General features: G+C 40.4%; 1 protein-coding gene across 1 annotated transcript in view; it reads right to left on the reverse strand.

The window, feature by feature from the left end:
- The window catches only part of HCN1 (hyperpolarization activated cyclic nucleotide gated potassium channel 1), a 295,938-nt gene that overhangs the window by 260,308 nt on the left and 19,631 nt on the right, over positions 1-15,999 (reverse strand). The window contains exon 2 of the mRNA XM_026649260.1: positions 11,348-11,771. Coding sequence (XP_026505045.1) covers positions 11,348-11,771 — 424 coding nt within the window. The remainder of the gene's footprint in view (positions 1-11,347; positions 11,772-15,999) is intronic.

Raw genomic sequence — 15,999 nt, forward strand, 5'->3', positions numbered from 1 at the left:
TTTTTTTTTTTTTTTTTTGCTTGGGGCGGCAGAAATGCTGGAGCTGGCCCTGGTGCTTGAAAATGTTTGTCCTAAAGGCTCAAAATCCAGAAGTCAAATAAAAATAGACCCAACATTCTTTTCTGAACACTTAAGGTCAGCAGTACTGCATACAATAGTATTGTGCATTGTTTTAAGATTCTAACGCAGTGGTTCTCAAACTTTTGTACTGGTGACCCCTTTCACATAGCAAGCCTCTGAGTGAGACCCTCCCCCCTTATAAATTAAAAACACGTTTTTATGTATTTAACACCATTATAAATGCTCGAGGCAAAACAGGGCTTGGGGTGGAGGCTGACAACTCGCGAACCCCCATGTAATAACCTTGCAACCGCCTGAGGGGTCCCACTCCCAACCCCCAGTTTGAGAACCCCTGCTCTAACGTATGATAAAAATTCTGCACTGCCACAATGTACCTTCCTGTTTAACTTAGAACCTTAACTTAAACTTTTTTTGGTATCTATTTTGCATGCATTAGCCTTTTAATGAAAGTCATTCTACATACATTTTTTAACATTAAAGCCTAAACTTCCTACAAAAGGCTTGCAAAGAGCACTGCTGAGTAGGTTTATCTGTACTACAAGCCTTGATTAGAGAAGGAATGAGAGGATCTCCTTCAAAGGTGCAGTCAAGACTATCCATATAGGTTTCAGGAAGAATCACAGCAAGCGTGGGATCACTCACTACAATTAGGCAATCATCTGCACAAAAGAGATGAACAACATTGTTAATTTAAATGATCTTTTTTTAAAGTTTGGGTTGCATTTCATTTGCAAACCCAGGAAGACTTAATTCTGATTATTTGCAAAAGTGATTGATAGGAATGACTGAGAAATGCTACTATAGGTAAGATACAGAGAGGCAGTGTAATGAATCCATGACTGCAGACAATGGACAATATTACTACAAAAACTACTATAGTCACACACATTCGGAGGGGAAAAAGCAGTACTGGAACCCTTGTCCTTCATTGCCAAAACAGAGGCATCTGCCATTTGAGCTAAAGGAAAACTCCCATAGTTGCTTGTACTATTAGGGCCTTCTCTGTGGCTGAGCTGCTAGAGAAGACAATATTGCATACTTATACACACACACACACACACACACACACACACACACAAAGTATAAATTACAGGAGGCCCCGTTCAAATAATCACAGTGAAGAGTAAAAACATTATGTAAGTAACCTTGCTCTGGCAATACCTCATAATGAAAATTTTAATTCTGTGGAGTAAAAGGAGGTTATTTTCCCCTCACATCAGTGATTATACTTAAACCAATACCATAAAGGGCAAAAAAATAAAAACAAGCATTTTATGGTCTTGCCAGTATTTCATTAATTACCTGCTATAAAACCAAACTGTGGTGTTCCTTTTTCACATCAGTTATTTCATCAGGGGGGCCACACGGACCAAAATTTAATAAGGCTTCTAATTCTATTTTCTAGCTACGTGGGTTTTCCTGAATTTCAAAAAATACAGTTCACTGCAAAGCATGTTACAGTATGTCCATAAACCATGAGTGCACATTTCTGCTCCAAAACTAAATTCTCCAGTTGGTTAGACCAGTGTAACTTCACTGAAGTCAATGGAGTTGTTCTGGTGTAACCGGAAGAGAATTTATCCCATTATATGCAAAATATAGGCAGTTCCACAGAAGAGCAAATAGTTGAGGGAAAAGAAAAAATTATGAACATGTCTCATTTGGAACACTAGCAGTTTAGTGAATATGGTACTATGTGTACTTTCATGTAATTATATAAATTAGACTGCTAAACCACAAAACAGCAAAATTTAACATACTGGGAAAGGAGCTGAGATTTGCATACCTTTACATTCAGGGATTATTATTCATTGAGAAATTGTGCAGTTATTTGGTCACCTTTTGGATTCAATGATATTTTATTTATGAATTTATGTGGATTTCTAAAATATGCCTACTCTTTCACTTCTAGCACATGTGGCATTTAAAAACATAACCGAACCATACTAAATAAACCAAAACCATATTATGAACTCTCCTTAGCCCTTCCACCTATCTGGTTTAATAAATAGAACCCCCTTTTACCCACTTATAACTAGCCCAGCCCCTCCATGAGTGCCTGGGAAATGAGATGGACTTTGTACATAACCTGAAAGTCAACAGATTCTGGATTTATAGGATCAAGAGTGATGGATCAAGTACCTTAGCTGATTTCAAATGCTGTAAGAATCTCCTTGAGAGTCTGTCAAGGCTCAAAATCAAATTATAAATGAGTGCCAGCACTATGGCTTGCACCAAGAAGTGAATTAGCAGTTACTGCAGCACATGAGCAAAATACTTTCCCTATAGGAAACACAGCTAAGCAAGGCTAAGCAAGCTGTCTTCTGCACTGTGCACTACCGGGAGTTTCTAAATGGTCTTTTGGGGTAGCCCCAGGCAGAGGATAGTATGTAATCTGATCTTGATAACCACCTATGACAGAATACACCCTGTATTCACACCCTACACACTATTGTAATAATCTTTGTACAAAGTATGTCCTTGTCAGGTATCATTTGAAAATCAGTATTGTCCTGGTAAAGTATGTGTGGCAACATTGTATGTGAAGTTATAAGATTCCCCTGTGTTATTATACATGTGCCAACCCCCACAGCCCTGTCCATGCAGAAGTCAAATCTGTCCTAAACAAAGGAATGAATGTATACTTGCCTTAATTTGCATTTACGGTAGCAGTGAGGGAAAACAAAGGAAGTTCATACAGATGGAAAAATCAGCAGAGAATATACTCCCACAAAGACTCCTTGTCTCCTGGGTGTCAGCAGGAAATGTTTTCCAAGAGGGAGACTTGAAACTATGAAAAGGAGGACAAACAACCCCAAGGAACCCCTTTCTTCCCCCCCGTCCATCGCTTTTACTGCACTTGAAGAAACAAAGGAAGCAGCTTTTGGATTCTGGGGGAGCAGTCCGGACTGAAAGAGTTTGGTCAGTAAGACTGCTTGAAAGTATGTGGTCAGAAAACTTTGCTTTGAATCTATGCCAGTGGGATAAGGCATAGCTCAGTGGTTTGAGCATTGGCCTGCTAAACCCAGGGTTGTGAATTCAATCCTTGAGGGGGGCCACTTAGGGATCTGGGGCAAAAATCAGTACTTGGTCCTGCTAGTGAAGGCAGGGGGCTGGACTTGATGACCTTTCAGGGTTCCTTCCAGCTCTATGAGATAGGTATATCTCCATATATATATATAAAATATAGTTTAAGTTAGGCACCAGTTATCATTTTATCTTTATTTTTCTTATAACCATTTCTGACTTTTATGCCTCGTTACTTATATGCACTTAAAATCTCTCTCTTTGTAATTAATAAACTTGTTTTATTGTTTTATCTAACCCAATGTGTTCAAGTTGAAATGCCTGGGTAACTCCATTTGGGGTAACAAGTTGTGTGCATATTATTCCCTTAGAGGAATAATGGATTTATTGTGTTTGAGCTATCCAGGAGAGGGCTGGGCAATACAGGACATACATTTCTGGGGGAAGATCCAGGACTGAGGGTATGGTGGGCTCACCCTGCAGCATACCCAAGGCTGGTGAGAGTCAAGGACTGGCTGCCTGGCTGCAGCACACACAGAGACACAGCTGGGAGCGACTTGCATCCTGAAGGCTGTTTGTGAGTAGTCCAGGTTGGAAGCTACAGCAGGAAGGCATTATAAAGGGCATATGATGTTACAGGGGAAGGGTGACACAACTACTCATTAGTCTGGATTGTATCCTGGTATGTCACACCACCACCATAGTCAGGTTCACATACTAAAAAAAGGTTGAAACCTTCTAGCCAAATGCCAGTATGAAAAGTGAATTTTGGTGATGCCTGCTACCTGAACGTTCAGGAGCTTTGGGGACAAACTGCTCCAAATCAAGACAGCCAAAATAAACTCTTTTAATTCTTCTGAATGCTTCTCCCAGGCTACAAGCATGAATCGTCTCAGATGTGGGCACCCATTACTGTGTGGCTTGTAAAAGTCAGCTATTACAACAATATAGCAAACAGAAAAACAGTAAGACATTTCTGTGGAGTTTTGACTTGCTCAGATGTAAGCATTAGCAAAATCTATAATCCTCTTGACTCATTAAACTTGGGCAGTTCAGGCAAAATTAAAACCAGAGGTCACCCATACCTTATTGTGATTTTTGGCTTTACTTAAATTTATAGTTACTTTTGGTAACTGAATTTTGCAAAACAGCCTTCTTTGCCCATCCCTACTCAGATGAAGTTAGCAGTTGGGTAGCCATTTTGAAATGTGTTTAAATCCCAAATAAACAAGTGTTTCAACATCACATAGATTTATGGTGCATTTCCAGGAGTACAGTTTTATTTATTGTTAGTCTGGAAGGTGTTAGTGCCAGCCATCAAGTTGGGTCTTTGACCTACAGAAAATCACAAACATGGTTAAAAGCCAGTGGGTGTGCTAAGCATGTTTCTTTCTGGCTAAATGGAAGGTGATTAAGCTCCTTTATGTACAGAGATCACTGGAAACAACAGAAGCCACCTCCCAAGTCAATGGACCACATGGCAAGAACTGAACAGAAGTTTAGCATGTGGGCTTCCTCACTGCAAATGCAGGGGCTACAGGATTGTTTGGCAAATCTTAGACACATGTTAAGGACAGAAAGGCAGGAGAAAAGTGAGTAGGCAGCAAGCGAAGCAGTCATGAGTAGGGCCCTACCAAATTCACGGCCATGAAAAATGCATCAGACTGTGAAATCTGGTCTCCCCCCATGAAATCTGGTCTTTTGTATGCTTTTTACCCCATACTATACAGATTTCATGGGGCAGAACAGTGTTTCTCAAATTGGGGATTCTGTCTTAAAAAGGGATTTTCAGGGGGTCACAAGGTTATTTTAGGGGGTCACGGTATTGCCACCCTTACTTCTGCACTGTTTTCAGAGCTGGGTGGCCAGAGAGTGGCGGCTGTTGGCTGGGCGCCCAGCTCTGAAGGCAGCGCCCTGCCAGCAGCAGCACAGAAGTAAGGGTGGCAATACCCATACCCTGCCACCCTTACTTCTGCGCTGCTGCCTTTAGAGATGGGCAGCCAGAGAGTGATGGCTGCTGACCGAGGGCCCAGCTTTGCAGGCAGCAGTGCAGAAGTAAGGGTGGCAACACCATACCATGCCCTTACTTCTGCGCTGCTGCTGGCAGAACCTCTGCCTTCAGAGTTGGGCTCCTGGCCAGCAGCCGCCACTCTCCAGCCCCCCAGCTCTGAAGGCAGTGCCACTGACAGCAGCAGCATAGAAATAAGGGTAGCAGTACCGCAACCCTCCCTACAATAACCTTGTGACCCAACCACAACTCCTTTTTGGGTCAGGACCCCTACAATTACAACACCGTGAAATAACTGAAATCATGAAAATTTCAATTTTTAAAATCCTGTGACCGTGAAATTGACCAAAATGGACCATGAAATTGGTAGGGTCCTAGGCATGAGCATGGTGCTGAGAGGGAGCAGATAGGCAGAGCTCCTCAGGGCACAGAACTGACAGGAGGGGCAGTCTTGGAAATTGAAAGCAAAAACTGCCTTATTTTGTTTGTTTCTATTATATTCAGGGAAACACGATTTTATATCCTTTTTTAAAAAAATAAACAGCCTGGAACCAAAAAATATACCTGACTTGCATTATCAAATTTCTCCTCCTAACTGAAACAAACCTGAAAGGACCCAAATATTGGCTAAGCATTCAGGCTGAGGGAGCAATATTATTGATGCCTGTTCTGTAATTACAAGTAGCAATGCAAAAAAGCAATCTCTATGTCTATTACAAATCATGTTTTTAGAAGTATCTTGGTGAAGAAAGCAGCAGTTTGAAAGAAATTTATACAACCAAAATAGCTGAATACAAACTCAAGAGTAATATGCCAGATTCAAAATAAGAATTGAAAGTGCTGTCAGTAAAGTAGGAATTTTACAGAAAAAGGTAAAGCCATGAGCCTAACATGAGTTATTCCCTACTTAATGGTCCATTCCCTCAAGATGATTGCACATTTTTTTTGAATAGCTGATTAGTCACACACAGACCTCTGACCTATCAAAAGTAAATAATTTGATCAACATATCCCCATTTTCTACTGGAAGTTTTACCATGAAAAATAATAGTTTTTAAATTTGTTAATTCAAATTCAATGAAAATTTTAGGTGAACAAGTTTCCCCTATCAGTTTGCTTCTGAACTATTCATTGTGACAACTGCATTTGAGTATTCACTTCCCATGATTCAATATCTGTGCTGTGTGATCAGTCACTTAAATCACATACTATTGTCCCTTCTGTCTGATTCTTTGAATTCTGTGAAGTTATACTAGGTAGAAATTTGGTCCAGTATTCTATATTTAATATTTTTGGAAGTGCATGCTGAGCTGTCAGAGGAGGAAAGGAACCTTTTGCCAAAAAGAATACATTGCATACTAATTCCCCCTTTTCTTTCAAAAATTTACTTACTTTAAAATTGTGTGGTTTTATTTAACAAGATATCATCTGTTTACTGATGTATGGGTTGTAAGTGTAGGGTACTTTAGCCAGAGTGAAAAAATAATAGGTCTAGGTTAATGCCAATTTATAAATAAAGAAACTAAATTCCTGTCAAATTATCCACTCCATCTTCGTTTAAAAGTTTTCTCTCATTACCACTCATTGACTGACAAGGGTCTAACTCAGGGGTGGGCAAACTACGGCCTGGGGTCTGCATCTGGCCCTCCAGACATTTTAATCTGGCCCTCGAGCTCCCGCCAGGTAGTAGGGTTGGAGGCTTGCCCCGCTCCCCGCATGCTGTGGCTCTGCACGAATCCCGGAAGCAGCGGCATGTCCCCGCTCTGGCTCCTATGTGTAGGGGCAGCCAGGGGGCTCTGCACGCTGGCCCTATCCCAAGCACTGCCCTCACCGCTCCCATTGGCCGGCAACCACGGCCAATGGGAGCTGCAGGGGCGGCCCCTGCGGATGGGGCAGTGTGCAGAGCCGCCTGGCCACGCCTCTGCATAGGAGCCAGAGGGGGGACATGCCGCTGCTTCCAGGAGCTGCTTGAGATAAGCACTGCCTGGAGCCTGCACCCCGACCCCCTCCCGCACCTCAACCCACTGCCCCAGCCCTGATCCCACTTCCACCCTCTGAACCCCTCAGTCCCAGCCTGAAGCACCCATCTGCACCGCCAACCCCTCATCCCCAGCGCCACCCCACAGCCTGTACCCCCAGGTGGAGCCCTCCCCGTCTCCCGCATCCCAACTTCCTGCCCCAGCCCGGACCCCCTCCCACACCCTGAACTCCTCATTTCTGGCCCACCCCAGAGCTCGCACCCCCAGCCGGAGCCCTCATCCCTTCCCGCACCCCAACCCCCAATTTCATGAGCATTCATGGCCTGCTATACAATTTCCATACCCAGATGTGGCCCTCGGGCCAAAAAGTTTGCCCACCCCTGGTCTAACTACTAACATGGGTTGACATTAACTATGCTCCTGTGACAGGGTGTGCTGAGTCAGGAGCTGACTCAGCATCCTGTCACTCAAATCCCCTTCAATATAGGTTAATTGGGACCTAACTGGAAGGTCAATCAACTCAGCAGAGCTACTGCTCAGGGGCTAATTAGAGGGGGGAGAAATCCCAGCAGCTGTGAGCATATAAATTGAGAGGAAGGAAGCCCTGGGAAAGGGGAGAGCTGGCGGAAGGCAGAGCTGGCTGTTCGAGCCCCATTTCATTCACCAGAAAAAAGTGGGGGAGTTTGCTTAGCTTAGCTTGTAAATATATGTAAATAGTACGATAGGTGGCAGCCTACTGGAACAACAAAATACAACATGGTGGTGGTGAAGGAGACCTGAAGTATTGTGTCCTGTACTTAATCTTTAAGGACTCTCAGGAGCCATCCCTGACAGCTAGTCAGAATTTATATAAACTATACTGCAGGCTGCAGCTGTGTTCCTTCATAATGGTTCGTGGTTAAAGGGAAATCTTCAACACTACACACATTACTGTCTCAAAATTGCTGAATGTGGCTATTAGCAGCTGGATACTAAATTATGTAAAAATGAACAAAGAAAGGAGAGTATGTGAACCTGTGTGAAAAATATCAAATAAAAATCCTTTTATACTTGCAGCCTATTCATCTTAGAGTTCTGGGGATATCCCAAACAATTCCAACCTGTCTTTTGTAGCTTAGGTTATAAAAGAATCTCAGTGGGATCAGTGTTATTATACAAACTTGTTTGTCTATTACTCTGTTTTCCTGAGCGCATTCTGTTGGCAGTTTATTAAAATAAGGAATCACTTATGGCCCTTCTGGTGTTTTTGGCCTAGTATTCACCATTCTTGATCCAAATATGTAGTATTTCAGATTTTTCTAAATCACATTTAAAATCCCACATCAGCCCATATGCAAAAAGGATCAAATCCTTTAATTTGTATACAGAGAAACAGGTTTTAATTTTGTGTCATCAACAAAGTTAACAATTGTTCTCTCTCATGCATGTGCATGCACGCTCCTAATGCGGTGTAAATAAATACCCCAGCAAAGGTCTGAGCACTCTGGGGGACCATACCGCTAATGTTCTTTCAAGCACAGCTCATTCTACACTTAAACTATCTTTGTTTCCTTTTAAGCTGTTATCATATCCTAATGTACAGTCTATAATCTCTAGCTGAGATAATCATGTAGAACACTGTCAAAGACTTCACTAAATTTAAAATAGCAATATGGTATTAGAGGACATGAAAGCAAAGTATGAAAATCCATGAGGAACTTTACTAAAATGTCAAAAAAAATGCATAGAATGGGAAGAGAAATATTTTTCATTGGATGAATTTTATTCATGTATTCATCAATACTTATGGTGACAATTTCTGATTTAGTCCACATTGTTAACACATCTGTACATTTTCAAGGTCATTGGGACCTTTTTAAAAAAAAAGCAAAATATTTGTTTTTTAAAAACCAATATGAATAGCTTGTTTTGGATTCTTTTTCTGTCTTCCGAGTGGTTCTAGATATCAAGGCGATAGGCATGGTAGAAATTCCCAGAGAAATGGACTACCACTGCTTATAACCAAAGAAACACAAAAATTGTCAACCCAAAAACATTTCTGAGGATTCACAAGTGGAATCAAGGAAGAAGTAACATGGCAGCCCAAGAGAGAGCTTGTTTGCCCTGGGGATTCTCAGTGGCTGCCAGCTGTAAACTAGATGGAGCATCTACTCAATTATCTTTGCTTTGGACTCATTTCTCTGTTTGTTGTCAGGTGTTTTTTTGTTTTTGTTTTTTGTTTGTTTTTGTTTTTTGGTGGGAAGGAATGTTGTTTGTGCCAGTTTATTGGCCAACAGAGATGATACAAAACATTTGCCTTTTGGAAGAGAAACCTTTCTGAGTACAAACATTATGTCCCTATATTGGATTTGAGATCTCACGTCTATTATATTGATTTAAAAATATTGTGTTTGCTCATAAATTGGAAATTAGTAATTTTACTAATCATTTGTGGCATCATGATTTGTAGCATGTCATTAACCTATTTTGATCTGAACCAAATTAATGTCATTGAAAACAATTCACAAGAATATCCCTCTAGAAAAAACGGCAGAGGTAAAAGCAAAGGTTTATGGGAGGCCTGCAAGAGTTTCTTAATCACTTGCCATAGCTAAACTGAGTACAAGAGTACAGTGTATTGTTAACATTTCAATAATAACCACACTGTAATACAGTATCACCTACCATGTCATTCAAGAAGGCAAAAATAAGCAGTTTTCACAAAGAAAATGTAGGGACTGAGTCCAACTGGTACTGAGCATCAGCAGCTCTCATCAACCTGCATGGGATTTCTGTTTTCCAACCATCACCACTGGCTTGAACAAGGGTTTTATACTGTACTCTACACCTCTAAGGGCCAGGCCTTTAACACAAACTGATCTGTTTGCTGGATATTATGGACAAACTTAGTGTTGTTGTTTTTAAAGGAGCAGGAGAATCTAGTGCACTGAAAAGGGTACAGTTGATAAACATATGAGATGGAAAGGGCACCATAATATCCTACAGCATTCATTTCACAAAAATATTTTTTAGTCACAAAACCTTCTTCGGGTTTCTTACTCAACAGAAGTCTTAACAGTCAGTTATATTTTATTGTTACTTTTGACAGTTCCCCACACTTAAAAAATAAACAACAACAAAAACAAAACACTCATGGTCTGCAATTTCAAAAATGGATATAAGCAAGAAACTAAATGACTGATTTGTAATGATACCCTTCCCAAATACATTTTCCTGGCTATGGTAATATTTCCTGGCATGCCAAATACTAGAGAATGCCATTCATTCCTGGAACTCTGGAAAGGTAACCTCTGTCAAGTTGATAGATAGCATGAGATCATTTCCCAAAGTATTACTTTTGGAAGTGGGTAGGTAAGAAGGAGCTAACTCAAGATTGTGGCAATCACCATTTTTAAACCAGGTCAGTAATCAAAATATTCAACCTACACACAAAGGCCTTCAGACATTTGTATTCCAAGAGACCTGCTAGATTGGAAATGCTTTCCATTTTCACTGTCATAAGATGGAAAGTGTAACACATAGTCAAAGGTAAAACGTCCAGGATTAACACAAGGGTTTAGCTGTGCAGGTCCTATTAATTTTTATGGGCATCAAACCACAGTGAGCGTCTAGTTTGCATCTGGAAGTGAGTCTCCCAGCCTGGGTCGACAGACTTGGATTGCCTGGGGTCATGCTAGCATGATAAAAATATCTGTATAGACATTATGGCTCAGGCTCTCAAGCCTGGGGACTGGTGGGGTGGACTTGCGAGCCCACGTTCCAGCCCAAGCTACAATGTCTACACAGCTATTTTTGGCCTGCGAGCACGAGCCCCACCAATGCAAGTCTGTCAACCTAAGCTGAGAGGCTCGCTCCCAGATGCCATGTAGACATACCCTAAATTGTTTGAAACAAATGGGGGACAGTATAAAGAAATAGTTTTACCAGACAGGATTCCAACTGACCCCTGAATTTTACAACAGAGTCTCATTCTGAGCCCCTGCTCACACACAGACTCTTCTGCCATATATACTCTACACTTCTCTATATAGAGAAAAACTGGTAACACCAGTATGTCTTCTTCATACAAACAGGCACATCAACTAGCCCTTATGTGTAAATACTCTGAATGGGCAGTGAAGATGCCTTTTTCCGAGTCATAGATTTCATGATTCCCCATGCCCAGTTTATCTACAGCTCTTTAAAGAGTTCTAATTCTTCATTTTTAAAGGAATAGAATGTTAGTGAATGGATATATAAATATATGTCTTACCTCCTCCCACTGGTGTATGTATCGAATTAATCTCGAAAGACGTAATAAACGTAAGAGGCTGAGGATTTTTGTAAATCTCACAATGCGAAGTGCTCTAGCCGTCTTGTAAACCTCTGAATCCATCCCTTTTTCTACAATGAGAAAAATATAATCCACTGGTATTGATGAGATGAAGTCAACCACAAACCAGCTTTTTAAGTAATTCATTTTGATGACCTTAGGGTCCAGTATTATTTCAGAGCTGTCTTCATTGACAGTCCCAGTTCTAAAATTCATGATCAAGTCCAATAGAAAAACAGTGTCTGATGCCACATTGAAAATAATCCATGGTGTTGTTGTTTGTTCTGTAAAGAATGTGATTCCAACTGGTATGATGACAAGATTTCCAACCATCATTATAAGCATTATTAAGTCCCAGTAAAACCTACAAGAAATAAAAACAACAAATAGAATTATTGATGCAGTTATAAAATAAAAAACATCAATTTAGTACTGAGTATCTATATTATAAGCCCTTTGGGACCAGGTTCTTGTATTTGCAGCTGTCTGTAAAGAACCTGGCACACTGTAGGCAATATGCAAATCAGTGGCAGCTTTGCCTAAGAGAGGACTACATGATGAGACCCATATACAATATTATCTCCTCTGTGTATTTTATTTATTCTATTAAGGCTATGAGAGTTCTTTCTTTTAAGCCATTTGAAACATGCACAATCACTGTAAAGACTAATAATTATATAAAAATTACACAATCTGCCTACTAGTGATTGGCATCTGAGATAAATGCAGGATTGTGACAAGGCATTAGTTTATTCCCTCCATGGCATATCTAAAAGGTGAATATGTGATTCAGTAGATTTCCCCAGACTTCCTGTCAAAACCTATCAGTATGTTTACATAAAAAGTACTGATGCCTGGTGTCAATCATGACTGCTTTAGCAAGCTAATTAAGTTCTTTCTTGTCTTCCATCCAAATGGAAACCCAAAATCTAGCAGATAACAAACTAAGTATACTCATGCCATGACTGCACTGGAAAAAAACAGTAAACCCAGAAGCAAAAATAAGACCCAAACAACAACATCCAAATCTTCACCCATTTTTTCAACCTCAACAAATCTTTTGTGAGGTACTAAAATGTTTGGACAGTAGAGCTGGGAAAAATACTTTTGGAAAATAATTTATTCACTCTAAAATGCAGCATTGGTTAACCAGAAATCATTAATGAATTTATGTGGAGTTCACCTAATATTTTCAGCCAAACTGAAAAGTTTTGGAAATGTCAAAATGGAACATTTTGTTTTCATCCAACTTGAAAATTTTCCTTTCAATTTTGGGCATTTTGACGAAAAAGCAAAGTAAGATGATAATCACAAAATGGCCTGGGGACAGAGAAGAGAAGAAGGAAACCTCCCTTATAACTTTTATCCTGGTGGTTAGGGAACACAGGACACTGGGATATTCTGATATGGGTCGTTCTCAATCTCTCCTGTTGAAGCTGTCCCACTTTGTCTAACTAAGTAGTCATAAGAGCAGAGACTTGGACCTCCCACATGCTAAGTGAATGCCCTGATCACTAGGCTATATAGATTCATTCTCACTCTCTTCCCCTGGCCCAATGACTACGAATTGCCACTATGAATGACAAGTCATTGGAACAACTTCAACAGGAGAGATCAAGAAAGACCAATAGCTAAACATCCAATAGCCAGTAGTTCGATCATTCATCTGGGAGTGGGAAACCCATTTTCAAATCACTTCTGTGGCAGAGATGGTAGTTGACCTGGGGGCTCCCACATCTGGGGTGAGTTCCCCAGCTAGCAGGCTGAAAGTTCTAATAGTTAGCCTTCTCCATTTTGTGAATCTAGGCCTGTTTTGATTTTGTCAAAATGCCCAAAGTCTAAATGAAAAATGTTGAGTTGGGTCAAAACAAGATGTTTTGTTTCAATTCAACTTGAAGGTTTTTTTACCTTTTGATTTGCTGAAAAATTCTAAATATTTTTGGTTCAATGACATGTTATGATTTCTCAGAATTGACAGTGAACTGAAAAATCCATTATTCATGCAGCTGTACTGAATAGTTTTAGGTACTCCCATGTCAGAATCCCACTAGTTCCATCTTCTAGATGCCTGGTGCGTAGCATATTACTCCATACTGCAACAGAAATACCCAGAAAGGCTCTGCTGGCCATTCTACCGCCAATGTTTCTTGACCTTTAACATTTTGAGGCTGAGAATTTCCCTGATTGTGGTGTATCAGTCTCAAATCCTGAATGTTTACTGCAGAAATGGGAGTCAGGCCGGTAACCTGCCATACAGAACATGCATCCATTGGGTTTGGGATGGAAGGGCTTCAGGCTGGGACTTTAAGTAGAGAGCTGCATGACTTTTCTATGGGACACAACTCAAGGGAAGGTAGGCTTTGTGTCAAAGAGGACAGAAATTGGAAAGGAATAGTTCCACATCTTAAGGAACATAAGAACAGCCATACTGGGTCAGATCAATGGCCCATCTAACCCAGTATCCCGGCTATGACAGTGGCCAGTGCAAGATTCTCCAGAGGGAATGAACATAAGAGGACAATTTTGAGTAATCCATCCCCTGTCATCCAGTACCAACTTGTGGCAGTTGGATTGTAGGGACAACTGGAGCATGGGGATGTGGGACCTATCCTCCAAAAACTTATCTAATTCTTTCTTTGAACCTAGTTATACTTTTGGCCTTCACAACATACCATGGCAACAAGTTAAACAGGTTGACCATGTGTCGTGTGAAGAAGTACTTCCTTTTGTTTGTTTTAAATTTGCTGCCTGTTAATTTGGATACATTATATAGGGGCAGAAGACAAATGATCTAACTAATTATACAACGGACTAAAAACAACTAAGCAACAGAGGGTCCTGTGGCACCTTTAAGACTGACAGAATACTTCTTGCGTCTGATGAAGTGGGCATTCACCCACGAAAGCTTATGCTCCTATACTTCTGTTAGTCTTAAAGGTGCCACAGGACCCTCTGTTGCTTTTTACAGATTCAGACTAACACAGCTACCCCCTGATACTAAAAACAACTAGAAAGTGCACTATAGGGCAACCAGAAAGATTCCATATGCTAAAAAATCTTTGCTCCAACAAAAGTCAAAAGAGTTTAGTCTTTATTATCAAAGTATCTTTAAAATGAAATTCAAAAATTCACACAGAACAGACTCTTGCAAGTAATTCCCTATCTATTTCATGCACTCTTATTTCTTTCCGGTGCATTTGAAACCTTGCTATAAACAAAGCGTGAAAGCAAAACTTACAAAATGTTCCCATTTTTTCCAGACAAATTGTGGCTTCAATTTGATTAACACCTTGATAACACTGCTGGTAAGGTGCACATTCATTGGAGTAAATGCCTAACAGTCCATTATCAAGACTAGTACAAAGGATCTTGAGTTTATACAACAATAGGGTTGTTGGACATGCTAGAACTGCCGCATAGATGAGAAAGCTGTTCTACTTTCACATACAATAGTGCTATAGCTCATAATTACCATCCCTGCAATCACTCTCCCAAAGTGATTTAACTGCTTTGAGAGCATTTATGAACTTCGCCAAGAAATCCTGAATAATCACATAGCATAAGCACATTTATCTATGGTTCACTCCTAAACAAGCCATTGCTTGACTTCTAATTGACCTGGAAGTTTAAGAGCCACAGGAAGTAGTTATATAACTAAGACTAACCGAGCCAAACAAAATCCAGAATGCTGAATGGAGAAATTTCATCCCAGAACAATCCAATGTATAAATGGATTAATTATACGTTGTGATTATGCAGACCACTATGCTCTTCCTTGCACTGAATGTCAGCAAAAATTTATATCAAAATCAGAGTTTATAGAACAAAATAAGATAAAAAAATCTAGACTATAGGATTGTATCAAAGTTCTGAATATTTTTTATTCCACAAAATATAATGTGATCTGATTAGTTATTAAGAAAATGGATGACTAGCTCATTTTGAAAGTATTCATTTTTCCTTTAGAAAATTCTCTGGTACACTTCTGTTTGTTCTGTATTGTGTATCTTTCTCTCAGGAGAGATGGGCTGGATGGACATGCCCCACCCCCTTGCATCTAGAGTCATAGATTCTAAGGCCAAAAGGGACCATTGTGATCATCTAGTCTGACCTCCTGTATAGCACAGGCCATGAAGCTTCCCCAAAATAATGGCTAGAGCAGATCTTTTAAAAAAATCTTGATTTTAAAATGGTCAGTGATGAAGAATCCTCCGTGACCCTTGGTAAATTGTTCCAATGGTTAATTCATCATCATCATCATGTTCCTATTACGCCTCTGGCGTTTAGGGTAGTGACGAAGCTCCTCCACTCCTGTCTGTTTCTGGCAGGTCTTTCAATGGTTTCCCAGCTGTGCCCATTTTTTCAGCTCGGCTTCCACAGCTCTTCACCATGTTGTTTTCGAGTGGCCTCGTTTTCGCTTGTCTTCAGGAGTCCATCTTATTGCTACTCTGGTGATGGAATCAGTTTCTATCTGAAGCACATGACCAATCCATTTCCAGCGCCTCCTGGCAATGATGGTGCTCAGATCCTCTTGGCTGCACTGTGTCAATAGATCTTAGTTTGAGATTGTTCTGGGCCAAAAGATATGGAGG

The sequence above is a fragment of the Terrapene carolina genome, unplaced genomic scaffold (assembly GCF_002925995.2).
Source record: "Terrapene carolina triunguis isolate 2854851 unplaced genomic scaffold, T_m_triunguis-2.0 Scaffold69, whole genome shotgun sequence".
Taxonomy (NCBI): domain Eukaryota; kingdom Metazoa; phylum Chordata; order Testudines; family Emydidae; genus Terrapene; species Terrapene triunguis.